General features: G+C 37.5%; 1 protein-coding gene across 5 annotated transcripts; it reads right to left on the bottom strand.

Annotated features, from left to right (window-relative positions):
* Positions 1 to 367: 367 nt before the first annotated feature.
* Positions 368 to 18,294, bottom strand: LOC127958834 (transcription factor TFIIIB component B'' homolog). 5 transcript variants are annotated; one of them, XM_052557844.1, is made up of 45 exons: positions 18,145 to 18,294; positions 17,445 to 17,681; positions 16,099 to 16,654; positions 15,879 to 15,985; positions 15,566 to 15,622; positions 15,218 to 15,352; positions 14,518 to 14,648; positions 14,317 to 14,411; positions 14,121 to 14,175; positions 13,886 to 14,011; positions 13,520 to 13,765; positions 12,694 to 12,852; positions 12,505 to 12,568; positions 12,254 to 12,434; positions 11,577 to 11,650; positions 11,318 to 11,491; positions 10,976 to 11,222; positions 10,522 to 10,570; positions 9,813 to 9,955; positions 9,512 to 9,719; positions 9,222 to 9,391; positions 9,062 to 9,113; positions 8,842 to 8,919; positions 8,574 to 8,742; positions 8,330 to 8,475; positions 8,097 to 8,196; positions 7,886 to 7,985; positions 7,719 to 7,794; positions 7,079 to 7,238; positions 6,789 to 6,975; positions 6,620 to 6,692; positions 6,178 to 6,521; positions 6,051 to 6,105; positions 5,884 to 5,918; positions 5,592 to 5,694; positions 5,016 to 5,283; positions 4,629 to 4,944; positions 4,352 to 4,457; positions 4,139 to 4,268; positions 4,002 to 4,051; positions 3,553 to 3,911; positions 2,232 to 2,316; positions 1,859 to 2,138; positions 1,574 to 1,748; positions 368 to 1,045 (listed from the first exon to the last, which is right to left on the bottom strand). In XM_052557844.1, the coding sequence occupies exons 2-45, from the start codon at positions 17,666 to 17,668 to the stop codon at positions 935 to 937; spliced, it is 6,759 nt and encodes a 2,252-aa protein (XP_052413804.1). In that variant the 5' UTR covers positions 17,669 to 17,681; positions 18,145 to 18,294; the 3' UTR covers positions 368 to 934. The 5 variants fall into 5 exon arrangements, with proteins under 5 accessions (XP_052413804.1, XP_052413802.1, XP_052413803.1 ...); XM_052557842.1 differs by having other exon boundaries at positions 5,884 to 6,105; XM_052557843.1 differs by having other exon boundaries at positions 5,884 to 6,105; positions 7,728 to 7,794.
* Between the last annotated feature and the right edge of the window lie 135 nt (positions 18,295 to 18,429).

Genomic DNA, 18,429 nt, shown 5'->3' with positions numbered 1-18,429 from the left:
CCAATGAAAACTGGTGAATTTGTAACAGCCCCTTTTCTTTTTCAATTTATGCAGTTATGCTTGTAACATTAAATATTATTGATCTCAATAACCCGAGTTATGACTCTTAGTCTTAGCCAAGATGCTGTTATTTTGTCAAAACCACCATTACGATTTAACTAAATATTTGATTGGAACAAAACTGTCAATCATATTCTAAAAAAAACAGTAACATTCCATAAGATTATAGTTGGAAAAACATTTTTCAGTTTAAATCTCTCTCTCTCTCCTTTTTTTTTTTTTTTTTTTGGTCATTTACATTTTTCTATTTAAGTGCAATGTATTTTCTGAGAAAGAAATTACATCTTAAATAAAAAAACAAGTTGGAAAAAGTGAATATTCATTTATTTACTTGTAATTTCTCCAGTGCTTTAATATCCAGACAACCACATATTGCAAATACAACTGACAATAACTAATTATTCATGAACATTCATTATAATATATTCTTACTGAAGAAAGGTTTTGTAACCCACAAAAAAGGGATTTGACCTCAGAAAGAAAAACAAATTAAAATAACATACAGTAACCATAAAAACAAATATATTTGGCACTGAACAAAACAAGATCAGTCAGTAAAAAACACACTGATAGAAGTGTGTTGATGTTCAGCATAAAATAAATAGAAATAAATAACAGAGCTGTGACTTAAGACTGTATAAAAACAGGACTTAACCTGTATCACCGTATGTCTCATCACCAAAAAAAGGCTTCATTACAGAAATGTATACAATATATATTAAGATTTTCCTTAATGAACAAAATTGAACTAGAGAAACTGCATTACAATTACTAACAGGTCTAAAATCAGCAGTGTGACAGTGTTACACATCATCCACTTCAGTGCAACAAACTGGAATAGCAGCAGTGAAATTTAATCAACCCAAAATAAAAATCAATACGGATCCACAACTTCAGTGAAGATGTCATCCAGTAAGAAGTGGGACACTTGATCAGGATTCTTATCAGCATCCAGACTAGAGACAGGAGGGCTGTTTTGAAGAGACTGCACAACAGAGATAAAGCATTAGTGAAAACTACTAATATAAAGATGTTCATCGATTCAAAGCTAACAAGTCCTTATCAAACTATAAGGTCAAATGTGACCCTGGACCACAAAAGTAGTCAAGAGAGTAAATTTTTTTATTGAGATTTATATACATCATCTGAAAGCTGAATAGATAAGCTTTCTAATGATGTATGGTTTGTTAGGAAAATCTGGAATCTGAGGGTGCTAAGAAAATCACATTTAAAGTCGTCCAAATGAAGTTCTTAGTGCATATTACTAATCAAAAAATAAATCTTGATATATATACACAGATGGAAATGTACAAAATATCTTCATGGAACAATCTTTATTTAATATCCTAATGATTTTTGGCATACATTTTGTTTTTTTTATAATTTTGACCCAAATAATGTATTATTGGCTATTGCTACAAATATACCAGTGCTACTTATGACTGCTTTTGTTCTCCAGGGTCACAAATAATGTACATAATGCAATGATTTGATTGAAAATGACAGCATGTACCTGATGCTCTGCCTGTGTTCGGGAGGGTGAGGTGAAAGCTCTTGGTGGGAATGAAGTAAGCGTAGAAATGTTCTCTTCAGTAGCTGTTAATGGTATACGATGAAGGACAACCCTTGGCGAGTATCCTGGCAGCATGGGTGGCTCCTCATCGGCATGTGATCCTAAACCAGAGCTTCTGCTTACAAACAGATGTTTTTACTGTGAACAGCACTAAATATTCAGATTTCGACAATCTGAAAAGAATTCCATACTATGTCATTGGCATGAAATGGAAAACATCCTTACCCTCTAGAAGTGGGTTTAACAGTGACAGGCGTGCTGTGATGCTTTGGTTGAGGGACACTTTGAGCACTGCAGATTTCCTCTACAGATAACCTTTCTAGCTGTACCCAGCATGCACTTGAGATCTCTACTGTTTGTCGTCTTGTTGGAGTTCCCATGGACTCTTTCACCTTTGATGTCGGAGTTCGCTGTGGTGCTGTCGGGGCAGCTTGGGTTGACTTCAGCATACAAGGTTGATCTTTAAAGTGTCTTTCAGGTGACCTTAGTGTCATCTGAAATGTACCTTTTTGAGAGAATTCAGAAAATAATAAATCAGTAACACAAAAAATAATAATGGAAAAAGATCAATAACAGTCTGAAATGAGGACTGACTCACTTCTTGCTGGTGATTTTTTTGCTTGTGATGCTGGCAGACTCTCATTTGACTTTGTCATGCCAGAAGTCGTGTTTAATTGGTGTACCTTTAAAACAGATTTTTGCATTGTCATTTGCACCTTGTTCAATGTTTTATATACAGTAGATTAATCTCGAAAAACCTGTCCAGGTCACATTTCACTCCTAAAATTAATAAATATTTTGTTAATTTTACTTCCTCTTTATATACATTTTTAAAGGAGTCATATGATGCTTTTTTAAAAGATAATTATTTTGTGTGACAGAATATGTTGACACACTTTCATGTTCAACAAACTTTTTTTTTTTCCAAATACTGTACATTATTGTTGGTCCTCTATGCCCCGCCTCTCTCAAATGCATCGTTTTCTACAAAGTCCTCCTTCTGACAAGCGCAGTCTGCTCTGATTGGCCAGCTGACCCAGTGCATTGTGATTGGCCGAACACTGCAAGCACTCATCGGAAATGTAACGCCCCTTCCATAATCGCAAGATTCATCTTTCAAAATAAATTTAAAGACTGTAAATAATGTCCTAAGTTTTACACACATACAATGTGCAAAGCTCCGCATTTGAACATTCAATAGAAAATACTTAAACTAATTACAAAACATGTTAACAATGTTAGTGTTAACAAAATATTGGTAATTCTGACCTCGCACCAATAGTTTTGATTAGAATACATCACATCTGGTCGGGCATTCGCATACGGTCTAGTCGCAGAAGTTCAAATATTTGAACGTATCCGAGGCTCAAATTGGATTCGAAATTTCCGCATACGCATGTGATCGGAACTCCACGCAGCTCCAGCATTACTTTCCATTGGAAATGAATGACTTCCGGTCTGTCGCTTGTCGTTTGTCGGAGACAGAGGAAAGGCTGTTTAACTGTGGTTACTGAAACCACGCCTTCTTTTTTGTGTGGACATTTGGGCCGCATTATGCAAATATTTCCACAGTGCCGTAGACATGTGGGGGCGTGTTTTAATGAGCTGTTTTAACTGGGTGTGGCAGTCTTAACTTAGATAAAGATAATCTCTCTGGATTTGAGACTTTAGTCTTTGCAGCTTTACAGATCTTCTTCATGCACCAAGAGCTTGTAACACTCCAAAGAGAAAGGAGAAATTGAAATCGCATCATATGACCCCTTTAAAATAATTGTATTTTAAATAATTGTAATTATTTAACATTTTTGAAGAAAGGCTTGTTTACATATAAAATGTGATCTAGACACTTCTTCATGAGACTTATCCATTTAAAATCAATTGTTATGAACTGCAGCTTAATGCTGCTAAAAACTGCATACATCACTTGAAATTTCAGAGGGCGTCTCCTCACTCTTTGTCGGACCAAGCGTGATTTGCTCATGCTTATGAGGACTGCTTAAGATAAACACTTTTAGCTCTGTGTTGTTCTCTCCAGTCTCTTCAGAAACGGGCACAAATGCATCTGACAGCAACATGTGGGAAACTCCTTCACACCAGTTCTCCATCTCATCCAAATCCATGGGCAGCATATTGCTTCTGAGAGACCATTCCACAGCTTGAGGGTCCAGGGACTGCCTGGGTGTAGCTAAAGAGGTCTGTGTAGAGCTGGGCTGACCGAGGTCATTTTCTGAAGGATCACCTTTTCTTTTTGACAGTTTAGGCATTGGACAAAGTGTGCCTTGAAAAATAGATTCAGTATTGATTGAAAACATGAAATTAGAAGCAAATCCAAAATCATCTGTTTAAATTATAAATAATTATAAAACACCTCCAGATGCTTCCTCATGGTCCTCCGAGCCAGTGGGCAACAAGTCAGCACTATGACAGAAAGACCAACCCATTAGTAAGTAATTTGATATTTCGGTGAAAATGTAAAATGTACAGATCAGAGAAAGTCACTCATACCATGTCTCAGCACTGCATTGTGTTGACTCCGACATTAAGATTGTCAGAGGACCGCTTTGTGATTGCTCACCACTCTTAGGGGAATCTCTACTCTTTCTTTTGGGAAACGTCATCTTTACCAATAACTTGCCTTAAAATCGAGGAGCATAATTCATCAAATTGGTACAGAAGCTAAACAGTGTGTTGAGAAAAGTTCTGAAAGCGTTTCATCACCTTTCCTCTGAGTGGGTCTTTTCCTTTTGGGTGACACTGATGGTCCCACATTTGAAGATTGTGACACTTGACTGAACAGGTCTGCTGTATCTGGATCCTCTCTCACCTGTAGTATACATTTCAAATAACGCTCTAATTAATTATGGGTATTAACATTTTTGCCAATTTGAAATAAAAGATTTACATTTAAATATCCAATACTGACCAATACCAATAAAAAAATATATATATATATCTGCCAGTACTCCTTACTCATTATGCCATTCAGCTAACATACCAGAGGTCTTCCTTCCTCATGAGGACTTTTCTGTCCAGCTGTTGTCCGTTCCTTGCTTAAATCATCTTCTGTTTTCTCACAGGCGGGGATCAACATGTCAGTCAGATGCGAATGCACCTCCTGGTCTGCTTCTGCAGTGACAGTCTGCTGGCTCTCTTCACCCAACTGCAGACTGCTTTGTTCAGGACTTGCACTCGCCATATGATCACCATTTTCCATTTCAGCAGAAACTGGCACCAATATATCAGGCAACACCACGTGTGACACATCCTCGTGCCTACCCTCTATTTTCAGTTCCACTGGATGCAATTCAGTGCTATGACAGAAAGTTGCCTATAATAATTGTACACAGATTTATGGATATTTATTAAAATAGATGTTTCTTACCATGCTGTTGATTTTACAGTGTTGAATGGTTGTGAGGATGAAGCAATCCCAGCAGGCTCTCCATCGGATTCCTCAATTGGGATATCAGAGAAATCTTCGTGCTCGGATCTCTGTTCCACTTTAATGGTTTGTTCTTTAATCAGAGGTTCTGGTGAAATGATTTGAGCTGTGGCTGGATCATTATAGCCAAAGTCAGACAGATTCTGTCTAGAGCAATCGTCTTCCGTAGATGTTGTTTTTGGGATTTTAGACTTCACTTGCAACTTGCCTAGAGAACAAGGAAATAAAGGTTATTGAAAGTTAAATAAATAATAACTGGTTTGTTCTCAAGTGTCAAGTAAGTAAGTTTGAGCTTCCATTAATCCATGATGTGCTTTGTGTATGCATGCATGTTGATCAATAAAAGCCAAAATAATGTATAGTGTATTTTCTTAAGACTTGGATTAAAAATATCTTAACAAACAGTCACATGGGTTTGTAATTACATGAGGGTTAGTAAATGATGATTATTTTACTTGTTGAGAGACGATCCCTTTAAAAAGATCAAGTCAGTTAAAGGGACATTGATATCATTACCTCTCCTCAAGGGCATAGTCTTCTCTTGAGATGCAGATGATGAGACACATGATGCCTCTCTGCACGTATCAGGCTTTTTAGAAATGTCTGCCATTTGTTCTTCCTGTGGACACAAGTACTAATAAACTCATGTGATGTGTTCCTAGTAGACTTTAAACTTTGAGTTTAAAATATACTTCAAGGACATAAAAAAAAGTAGATAAATACTTACAATTGAGCTTTATTTCTAGGAAATGGACCACTTGTCAAGACAAAACTAATGTTTTGTTTAGATAAAAAAAAAAACACTTACTTGGTCAATGAATGAAGGAAGAGATTTCTCACTCTCTGTAAGACACACAGTTAAGCCCTCAGGTATTTGGAGCTCACTAGCATGAGGGCTTTCCTTTTCCTTATTAAAAACATCCTTCATTTCTGAAGAGAGTACGAAGGCATCAGCCAACACTGTGTGAGAAATACCCTCATAACCAGCTTCGTTGTTCCCCTCCGACTCCTTTATGAATGTACTGTGCACCTGTGAAGAAACACTTATGTGAATGACTGATCTATACAGAAAAAATAAAAAACAGAATAGCCTCTGACTCACTGGAAGGTCAATAACTAAGTCCTCATTCCTCTGGAGTTCTGTTCTGAGAGGACATTCCCACTCCAGGTGACTCTCATCGCTCATTTCTTCAGACACTGGCACAATGGCTGTTGATATCATGCCATCAGGTCCAGGATGGGCTTCCCTCTCACCGTCTTCAATGCTTGAGTGGCATTCAGGACCAACCGTTTCCTGTACAGATAGTTTCTGGTTGGACTCGATCCCAGTTTGTGGTGTGGCTTGAGATGTTGGTAGATTCTGACTGGGTGCAAAGTCAAACTGGCCATTTTTTGAAGGCCTGACCTTCACACAAGGCTTTAGTTTCGGCTTGACTTTAATCTTGCCTTAATGGAGAGATCAGACAGGATATTACAATCCCATCTACATGAATATACCGATTTTAATATTTGGCATAAATGTTGAATGCAAGTGAACGTCTTACATCTCCTTTGAGGAGGTGCTTTAGTTTCTGGCGACTCTGTCAGGATCTCATCCAACTTCAGCACATGCATCGACTTTTACCAAAAGAGAAAAAAATTTATTTCCCAAAACTGCTACAAGATATAAACACTCCACAAATTAGGATAACAAAAGGGAGTACTACATCATACCGTGGCAGAATTACAAGAGAACATCTCGGGTGGACTAATTAAAGAGTTCACGTCATCACAACTGCTTTCCAGTGAGGATATCAATAGTGCTTCCTTTGAAAGAGGATCCAGGGAGTCATCCACCACCTTGCAAGAACTACTGTTACATAGATTACCGGTGTCTTCAGACGTCATGTTCAGAGATGCACTGCAAAACAAAGTCATCAAGGATAAAAGGATGATGGATGATCAAGGATTTTGTTTTTTATGGTGTAAAATGTTATTAAGTCTAGACTGGAATGGAAATGTACCTGGACGGCTCTAATGTGAAGGAAAGAGAATGTGAACTGCTTGAGAAAAGCAAAGGCATCTGGACTGGCTGAAGTTCATAAGGAGGAGTGTCCTGCTGCCCAGAGACTGGAATCTCATATAGAGTTAAAATAAATGTGGGTTCCTCCTCAGAATGTTTATCTGTGACAAGGAAGGAAATTGTTAAAACAATAATATACGCTGCCATTCAAAGTTTAGGGTCGGATTTTAAATATACGTTTTTTTCTTCTTTTTTTACTAAATTAATACTTTTATTTAGCAAAGATGCATTAAATTGTAAGTGAATATGTTTATAATGTTAAATAAATACAAATAATCTTGAAAAAAAAATGTATAGCAGTTTCCACAAAAAGTATTAAAGTTGCACAACTAAAATTAAATGATACAAATGTTTTTTCAGCACCAAATCAGCATATTAGGTTTCTACTAACAAATAAATGCAGCCTTGGTGAGCTTAAGAGACTTCTTTAAAAAAAAAAAAAAAAAAGAATTATAATAATCTTACCAACCCCAAACATTTCAAACAGTAATGGCAGCACAGTACATTTACAATATTGTATTTATATACATTTTTATATAGTATTTAAATTTCTCTGGACCATGTGTTCTTGTCATCACTACCAATTGCACCTGTATCCACTCCAGCTGAATCTGAAATTTCAGATTTTGCATTTTCATTTAGAGAGACGATGCATTCCTGCCAGAAAAAAAAAAGTGTTAGTTTCAAAAGGTGTTGATTCCATTCAGCAAACACAGAATACACAAGGTGTTGTTTGTCAGGACTCTACCTCAGAAGCTTCTGATGGCTCTTCTGTGCCGTCTTGACTCTCTGACTCCTGCTCGTATGGTATTTGAACATCTTCAGCTGCAGACTCCCTAAACTGCATCCTAAAGCAACATTTAAACAACATATTAAAATTCATTTAATAAGACTACATTAATTATTAGAAACTATTATCAATTAAAACTGCTCAAAAAAAAAAAGTTCCATTTACATACATGTCCATGTCACACAGGTTGCTTGTAGGTTCGTTTGGAGGATAAGACAAAGATGAAACCTCTTCAAATAGTGCAGGTGAAGGATCACTGAGAACTGGCTCTATAAGAAACAGATCAAATACAGGACTCTTATGTTCAGCCTTCTCAGCAGGATCTAAGGGAAGATGTCATGGCTCAATCTTTGGCAGCAACATTAGTGAGATTTAAAGCAATACTCTCAATCTGAACCCCACCTTCATTCGGCTCTGAGGTCTGTTGAGGGTTTACCATGACCAGAGATGCCCCTTCCAGGTTGGTGGGTGTTTGCTCATCAAACTGACTGCGTCTCTCCGGGGCAATTCTGCCTTGAGCATGAACTGAGGAACCATCAGCAGAACAGCTGTACAGACAACACCACAGAGCAAAGGCATTGGTTAAAACATTCAAGACAAACCCTCTTAATTTGAGCAAACTATCGATTCATCTGCCAATGCACACCTGACTGGAATAATCCTCTTCAGCTCCGTCTGAGGTTCCTCAATCATAGTGTCTGTGAGTTCAGACTCAACAGCCCCTGAATCCTGTTCCTCCCGATCAGTAATTCGATCTTCATTCTCAGACGGCCGAGATGGAGACCTTTCAAATTCTCCTCTTCTTTCAGGCTCATCTGTAAAAGTCAGTGTCTTTTTTTTTGGATCTGCTGCAAACCGAGTTAAACACTTTAAATGTGGATTTTTGATGTCTGAAAAAAAGTCTTCTGTTGTACCTTTGTCTGACGGTGTGGTGTCAGGAACCAGAGACTTCTCAAGGAAGGGTTCGATCTCCTGGTCCTCTGTCTTACTCACTATTGGAAGTGGTACAGAGACAAATACATACAATTTTAATGAGTTGAAAGGAAAAAACAAAGACAGAGACAAAAAAGAAGGAGGGGAAGATAGACGGAAAAAAGACAAGAAAATATACTTAAAAAATGCTTTTAATCTTACCAGCTGATGTTAAGGAAGGAATACCATCTACTGTGGTTTCTGCGTCATCATCCTGGATGTACAAAAAGGCATTAAAGATGCAAGTCAAATGTATGTTTGGTTTTCCATCACATCATCAGAACACAAACAGTCAAGTCACTCCTTTGATGAAATCCCTCACCTTAACACCCTGAGGGCCGCTCACTTCTGGAGTGACTCCACATGTAAGCTCTTCCTCAGGACGGTCCCTGTGCTCTTCAACAAGACATTTGTTTGGAGCCATCTTCACTTTGACTTCCACAGGACTGCTACATTGCAGCAGCGTTGAGTCACGTTTGACAGACGGGGTCTCTGGGTTTAGAAAGAACACATGCCCTCGTTCAGAACAGAAACAACACACAGCATTACACACTCTACACACGCTACGGGACAGTCTTCTTAGCTCATGGTTTATATGCATCTCAAGCTCACTTTCATTCAGAGGTCTGTGGATGGACTGTGCTGCCAGGCTCAGACTGGGTTTGATCTTGCAAAACCTTCTCCTTTTTTCAGCGATGCTTAATTTGGTGGAAACGCAGGTAGTGTCGGTTTCATTCACATCTTGATCTTGAGAGACCCTCTCTTCTAGAACATCACTAGAGGAGCCGTGTTCATCAAGACCATCCCTATGCTGTCGCACCTGCACATCACATTAACAGTCACTATTATGATCACTACTTGAGCAATGCACATACAATAACAAACCACACGAAGAACAAACTCCTGTACTGACATGATGGCCTCTGGCAGGTGCCGTGTCCCGCTGACTCTCAGAGGTTGTGGATTCCTCTGCAGTGGTTTGTGCTTGAGTCCTGAGGTAGTGCTTCACTACATCATTAGACACCAACACAACTGCTCTTCTCAGTGATGTCTGACCTTAAGAGGATATTAAAAGAAGCATTACACCCATTTTCAACTGGCAATATGCGATGCACCTCAACAACAGATCTGTGTTTGAGATTAGATGAAGAGCCCAGAAACAGACTCTTGGTAATGTCATCCATTTGCATTCATTTACATTACCATTCAGAAGTTTGTACTGATACACAGCAAGGATGGATTCAATTCATGAAAAGTGATGTTAAAAGACATTTATAATGTCTCAAAAAGTTTCTAATTCAAATAAATGCTGTTCTTTAAACTTTTTATTCATCAAAGAATCCTAAAAAAAAAAATGCATCAGTTTCCATAAAATCTTAAGGAGCAGAGCGGAGAACAACAAGAAATGTTTCTTGCTCTCAAAATCAGCATGTTAGAATGATTTCTGAAGGATCATGTACCACTGATGACTGGAATACCGTAATCACTTGAAAACAGTTATTTTACACTAAAGTAAACATGAGTACAAATGTCTATGACACACAAGTGCTCACTTTGTCTAACTGGTTTTACTACAATATATAAAATATAATATAAACACATCAATATTAAAGCATACTCACCATTTACTTCAGATGGAGTTAGAAACTCTAAATGACGTAAATTTAAATCCTATAAAGAAAAAAAAGGTAATTGGTCTATAAAACTATACAGAAGTGTATCATCTAAGAGGAGTAGTTAAGTCTTTTTATTGGTCTGTTTACATTCATACCCTGAACATATTTAAAAAATCGTTATAATATTCCACATCAAAACACTGTACAACAAAAACATCTTTGGTTTTATTGAAGTGCAATGCACTACATAATCATACATTTATACAAATAATGATCATAGCTATAAAAAAAGTATTACAGAGCACTAGACACACAACCCCTTTATATTTGTAGTGATTTCTGGCACTCTGTTATGCTAATGTAAGCCGACTAATGTAAACACTACACAAATTCAAAGCTTCTCTTTTTTCCCATTATTATAGGAAAGTTGACCCCATGGAGTTAGAGCTATTTGATTTACCTCCTTCATGCATTGATCAGCCTCCATCTCTTCAGAGTCCTGGACGCTCAGTTGATTCGGCATGATAGTGCCGCTCATGTCCTCTGGTGATGGATGTGAGCCAGTATGACTGTGGTCTATCTGATCCCCTTCTGAAGCAGTCAGATTGTGCTTGACCTTGTCTGCTCTCGTCTGCTGCCCAGGAGGACGTTTGAGGGAGCTTTCTGAAATCTCTTCCTTAGCTGAGCTCTCTGGAACAAGCTTCACACTGACAAATTATGAGGCAATTGATGAAGATTTGTAATAAGAGGGCTACTGAAAGAAAATCCCATACCCTGATCTCGAGAAGATAATTTTTCATACCCCTGATCCTCTTTAACACCGGGGCCTGCTGTCGAGACTTCACTACCGTCACCAGAGGCAGTCAGATTGCATTTGACCTTTTCGGCTCTCATCTTCCGTCCAGGAGAATGCTGCAGGCTCTTGGAGGACTGTAGTTGGTCTTGGCTTACAGATGAGCTGTGTGAATCTTTTAGCCTGTGAAAGAATGTTGTTGTTTTTTTTTCTCCAAAAGATCACTGTGTAGTACTGCAATGTGTTGAAAGAATGAATCATAATTTACCTCAGAGGAGTCCTTTCCAGAACAACTATCGGCTGATTCTGGAGCTGTTCCTTTGCAAGACGGATGATCCTCAACTATAATGATAAAAAATATAAATAAAAACAATTATCTGGATTAATCCAATTAATATTCACTTAAGTTACCAGTAATGAAACACACTGGTATCTGTGAGCTTGTTTAATGGAAAAATTTGTTTTTAAAAAAGGTTTGTCTGGTAGACATAAAAGCAGTATTATCAATGCAAAAAAAAGAAAAAGAAAAAAAAGGGATATTTCATCATTTTCAGTGTTTGGCTGATCCTGCGACTTATAGTTAGGTGCGACTTATTTATCAAAATTAATTTGACATGAACTGAGTGAAGATGAACCAAGAGAAAACATTACCGTCTACAGCCGCGAGAGGGCGCTCTATGCTGCTCAGTGCTCCTGTGGTCTACACAGAGAGCGCCCTCTCGCGGCTGTAGACGGTAATGTTTTCTATTGGTTCTAAATAAATGTGACTTATAGTCCAGTGGGACTTATTTAGGTTTTTTTCCTCATCATGACGTATTTTTGGACTGATGCGACTTATACTCAGGTGCGACTTATAGTCCAAAATAATATGGTATATACAGTGGTAAACAAAAAAAAAAAAAGCTAGGCAGGTGTGGAATCAAACTCAGATGTGTGAAGACATACCTCATTCTCTGCTTCGCTGCAGCTCTTATCTTGACATTCTTCTGCTGTATCCTCAATCTCTACTGTTGCTTTTGGCTCGGAATGTTTGGATTTTCTTTTTGCCAAATTGGCCCTTTTTGAATGTTTGGAGGAGCATTGTGAAACCTCTTCCTTAGTTGCTCTCTCTGCACAGAGCTTCTCCCTGACACATAATGGGGTGTTTGATAAAGATTTAAAAAGAAAAATCTGACTTTGTTAAGAATTGTATATACCCTTGATCAACTTCAGCACCGGGGTCTTCACTACAGTCAGCACACAGCTCAGATCCAGTACACTCTGTGTAGAACATAAAAATCTGATGAATTTTACAAAACAAACATACATTTTCATTGAGCACTTTAAAAATGCATGGTGATATATTTTTTCGAACCCTCCAAATAAATAAAAAAAAAATCCCCTACCTTGCTGTGATGTTTTGCTCTTTTTAGTCTTCCGTTTACATTTGGTAGTTTCCTGTTCTTCCTTCTCGCACTTTTTGGAGCGCTTCCGTTTTGTAGTCTGGATGGCAGATGCCTCATTATGGTCAGCATTCACGGTGTCATTTTCTCCTTCATTCAGCACTGTCGAGTTTACGAAAGGATATTTGAAACATGCACACTGCAGTTCAAAGGTTTGGGGTAAGATTTGTAATTATTTATGAATACTTCTATTCAGCAAGGATTTAAATAATTAAACTAATCACAAATGATCACATGTGACTAGATGATCCAGACTAGATTAATGTCAGCAGAAAATTCAGTTTTGCTATCATTGGAAACAGTAGTGTATATCTGTTTTGTTAGTGGTGTACAATAATATAGATGGAATTCCAGCTAACACACATCGACTAAAAGCCACAAAACTCTAATTTTGATGTCAAAAGCGTGACCTCAGTAATGTCAAAATATCAACTAAAACCTTTATGGGTCTTTTTGTTTTTTCAGTTTTTCTTCTGTTTTCATTTATTTTCCCTCCTGGTCACTCTTTTTTGATTGTTTGCATTTTCTTTTCTGATCCGGCCAAACATGACTGACCTTCACTGTCTGAATTTACAGAGTCATTGTTCACACATACCAGGTCACCATCTTCAGCTGTTATTCAGCTGCTCATTAATACAGGAAACTATACATTTTAGACACTGTGTGGTTTTTGTACCATGATCAACAAAGCACTAGTGAGAATGGACAAATCTGATTTGCAATTATGAGTAATCATGTATAACATTTTGCCAAACACATAGTGTGAAACCTTTTTTCGGTGTCTTGTTTTTCTTCTTTTGCTTGGACACTTTCTCATACAACACTTTTGGCTCAGTGTCTTTTGTGCGTTTACGCTTCTTGCTTGTACTTGATGACACATCCGCTTCATTCATATTACTGCTGTCCTCATTCTCCTTTTCTAAATCAAAACAGACACTGTCCACACTGCACAATTCATCATCTTCATCATCATTAATTGAGTCTTTGTCCTCAAGGTGTTTGGATTTTTCACCACCTGGGTGAGTAAAGAGAAGGGTTTAGAGTAAAAAACAATGACACGAACAATACAGTAGGACAGTGTAGTAGTAGTACAGTGGGTTCTGAGATCTGAGACTGCCAATCTTGAGCACATTACCTTTGCTTTTTTTCGTTTTACTCGATTTCACAACTAGTTTTATGGATTTGCCCTTTTGTTTGTCCTTAGCCAAGATCCTCTTCAGCAGGAAACTGAAAAGCTCGCTGTCATATGGTCGCTTATTTCCTAAATAGTCCAAATGTCATTGCAAGTACTGTTCAATAGATTTTTCACAATACAATAGACAAGCAGAAGGATAGAAAACAAAACAATAAAAAATATAAAAAAAACTCACTGAAAGCTTTATCTACTCGCCATGAATTCGCTCTCTCCTCATTCCTAAATTTATTCTAGAAAACAGGGAAAGACAAAAGCTCACAAACAGATAAACTCTAAGACCTAATGTGACCAAATTGAAATGAACACATTTATCCTCAGGGTCAGTCAATGGTATGACTCGAGTATGTTTGTTATAATTAAAGTGTGTGTACCTTAATTTCTGCTCTGCTGCGGTGAGTCAACAGCTGAGCAATCATGGAGAAGTCTGTTCCCACCATACTAATGGCCAAATAGAACATATCCGTTTCTGAAACACACGAACACTCAAATTTCAAGAGTCTCTTAACATGTTTCTTCACATAAGAGAGAAAGAAATAAACCAATAAAAAGTACAGATCATTTAACATTCATACCTCTGACAGACCAATTTTTGACATGCCATTTTTTCCTGAAACTTGTGTATGTTGTGGTAGAGCCTCGCTCAAACAGTGGATTTGCATTCTCCACAACTGTATCCGACGTCCTTTGAACGCGGACTGTCAAACTGAACACAACACTGCAATCCATCAGTAGTTAATGGTAATTATGCATTACATAATATGAAATAAAGTGATATGGGCTGTGCTAAAATGCATCATTAAACATATCATTAACAACTACAACAAAAAAAAAGATTTCATAACCTGAAATAACAAACATTAACCAAAATAAAATATATTAAAAGAAAAACTTATTTCAGTTAGTTTCCCAGTCAAAACTATTATAATGACTAAAACGTAATAAAACAATATAGATACGTGTAAAAAAAAAAAAAAAAAAAAGACAAAAACAACAAAATTACTGATGTTTTAACTAAAATTGGTGTACATTTAAATTGCATCAATTAATAAGGTTTGACAGGACTAACAAGTTAAATGAATAAGGTAAATGTGTGGGAGCACTTTTGAGAAGCAGTAGGGGAAATCAAAGCAAGCAATTCCACTTCCAACAGTCTAGTTAAATAACTTAACCAAATAAATCAATAATTCATATCAGTACATTCACGTGTAATGCTGAGGTGACAGTTTCCCTTTTTAAGAACTGGATATTACACATGCTTTCAGGCCACCACACCTTTCTTCATCTAAAATCAGTGAGCCATCTTCTGCCACCTTGACTTTGGGAGCAAGCAGTTCCTCATCAGCATCAACATCATCATCATCTTCCTCCTCCTCCCCCTCATCTGCGTCTGCCATATTTTTCTGCACCCTGAGATACAAAATCAATAACTTTATCTTGAAAGACATGGGTCTAAACAGTATGCAAATCAAACCAAATATTTAGTCTATAATGCAGGGAAAACTGCAGTCCTGAATGTCAAGTTATGTTTACACCAAGTGCAAAAACAATATGAAATGAAGTAACCCCAAATGATGAGACGGATATATATAAAAATAATAATATAGGTCTAATTTCACTTACGTGGGATTTGGGGGAGCAGTGATCTGTGTTTGAGTCTCCTCTGTGGAAAGGGAGGACCTTTCGAGATGTAAACAATCATTAGTAAACATTAACTAACGATAACTCTTATTTTGCATCTAATTCTACTTCTCAGTGTGAGATCAAGTGTTATATCGGTTAACATTAGTGCTATGCAAACATAAACATTTACAACATTAACAAACTGGTTAATAAATGCTGTAAAAATATATTGCTCATCATTAGTTCATACACAGTGCACATTCAAGAGGGTAAAACATATAATAGAAGATGTATTCTATCAGAGCAAACTTACTTCATAGGGTTTGACTCTGGCAGGTAATAAATGAAGTCACCTAAGGTCATTTTGTCACGATCTGGCTCAATGCATTGCTCACGTTTATGCCGTCTACTCTTCTTCTCCTTTAAATAAAAAAAATAAAAAATTATACATATGAAATTTGTTGAGATTTTAGTAGACATCTCCGTTGTGACAAGCTTAAAAAAAAGTGGAATTTTTCCAGTTCAAACTTTACCATTCTTTCTTTCTTCCTCTCCAGCTTCATCAGTTCCTTCAGTTTGAGGGTCCTCAAGACCTGCTGCTTGTCTGAAGAAATTTGGTTCCTGAGAGGAGAGTCTGGTCCATCAACACGAGACAGTTTCACATACGGTGAGAGAGTGCATGAAAGTGGAGTGGCTCCTTCTTGAGGCCCGAAATCCTCATTTGGGATTTTTTTGGTAGTTCTACAAGGCTCTTGTTGTGACGGTGTTGATGATGGTGATTCTGGACAGCCAGATGTGGATGGAAGACACAGTGAGGATGCAGGGCAGTTAGCTGCTGTAGTGGCATCTGAGAATGTAGATTGTTGTGAATCATCTCTGCTGATAGCAACTGGGATAGGGGACTGAGTTAAAGTATTGGCTGCCTGAGAAGGGGATGATATCTTGGATGGCTCTGATGGAAGAGAACCGGTGGATGGAGGAGCGGAACGGACTTTGGGTCTGGCCAGCTTTGGTGTGGCAGAGAACCTGCTCCTCTTCTGATGTACTGTAGTTGCAGGTGTTCTGACACTAGATGGCGCGCCATCATTACTGTCAATGGACAAGCGAGTTAAAAAAAACAAACACCACCACACTTGATTTGAAGTTCTTCTCAATCTCAGGTTTGATCACATGAGAATTTAAAGTACAGCTGCCATTTAACTAACTTTTAATGTAATTTAGGCAGTCTAAAGACAGACCTAATCTGAATACTGATATTCATTTTTGTGGTTGACAGTTTTTCTCTACCAAGTACCTAGTCCGGAAATATAATCTGAAATGTACCAAAATACATTTATTTGCAACAGCAATGAAATATAAAATAAAAATAAAAATATAAGACGAAATTGAGAACAAAATGAGATAAATCTAATGATTACGATTAGAAAAACACAAAGATAAGTCAAGGACTATGATGAAATCAAGTATCAAATCATTTTGAATGAGATTTTATTGTTATATTTCAACTTGAATTTTATTTAATTTTTATTTAATTTTATTTAGCTTTCTCTTATTTTTTTTATTTCAGTTTGGTTTTAGTCATTTAATATTTCATCAAACTTATTTTAACTTAGATTTTTTCCTAATATTATGTGTTCATCTCACGTTCGATCATTTTAATAGATATTTCCTGAATAAAAGTATTAATTTCCTTCAAGATCATAAATAAAAGCATTAATTTCCACAAATGTTTGAATGCTAGTGTATGTTTAATCATAAATGTTCCATTTGATTCCACATGAGAGGCAATTGCCATTTTCCAATTCACTCCAAAATATACTTTATTTCATTTCTATAATAGCAATGTCTTTCCAAAAAAAAAAAAAAGGGGTGTGCTTACATGTTCAGTGATGCTTTCTCTGATGGACAGCCGGGCACATTTCCATCTCCTGTCGCCACAGCAGACTCTTTGACTTCCAGCTGAGACTGTTGAGGAGATGACAGCTTTTGATGGGTGTCATCAACAGCTGTGGACCCTTGGGATCTCCTGTCCTCAGCTACGGGTGCCACACTTCGACCTCCTGGCCTGACATTGGGTTTAATACTAATTCTTGCTCTTCGCATTCTCTTCAAGTAACTGGTAAAATCAAGTCATGTATAAGCTTGCATGTCATAAATACACGCCTATATAAGGATAAGCTGTCACGTGACTGAATTTGAGTTGCACTCAGTCATAGCAATACAAACCTTGGCTATATGATATAGATTACAGTTGTGTCATGTGGTCAAGACTGACTGATTTCATCAGTCTGCTGGTGGCCATGTCTAGTGTGGCTGCTAAGCTAAGTTTTGAATGATACTGTGGACAGACCTGTCCAATTCATGCAATTATAACATGTAGGCCTTAATTAAAAATATAAAAGGGGCATCTTTGAATTGTAACAAATATAATTTTAAATTGGACACACAAACGCCTCAGATCCCCACATGCCTCAGTGTGTGGTGTCCACACTGATTTCCCATTGGCTGCTGACAGAAATCAAAATGCTGAATTACAAGCGATAAACGTGTAATGACAACAGACAAGCAACAAGCCTTACTTCAATTAAAATCACCGTGTAACCCTGTCAATGTTGTTGTCGCGATTTGAAGTGGTAAAAAGCTGTATAAGCTGGTCGCATAGCTCCCTGCGCACCGGCCGGTCGGTTTGACCACCACGCTGATCGAGAACTCTACTTAGTCCGCGAACGGCATTGTGGGTCTTTGTAGTTTTACCGTAACTCACTTCGCTTTGTTCCTCCCGCTAAAAACTACATTACCCAGCAGGTTCAGAAATCAGCTCTGACTGACAGTACACACGTGTTTTTTTACAGTCTGTGGGAGCA

Source organism: Carassius gibelio, chromosome B5, assembly GCF_023724105.1.
Source record: "Carassius gibelio isolate Cgi1373 ecotype wild population from Czech Republic chromosome B5, carGib1.2-hapl.c, whole genome shotgun sequence".
Classification (NCBI taxonomy): Eukaryota; Metazoa; Chordata; class Actinopteri; order Cypriniformes; family Cyprinidae; genus Carassius; species Carassius gibelio.
The sequence above is the reverse complement of the archived record's forward strand: the minus strand, read 5'-3'. Positions and strand labels throughout refer to the sequence as shown.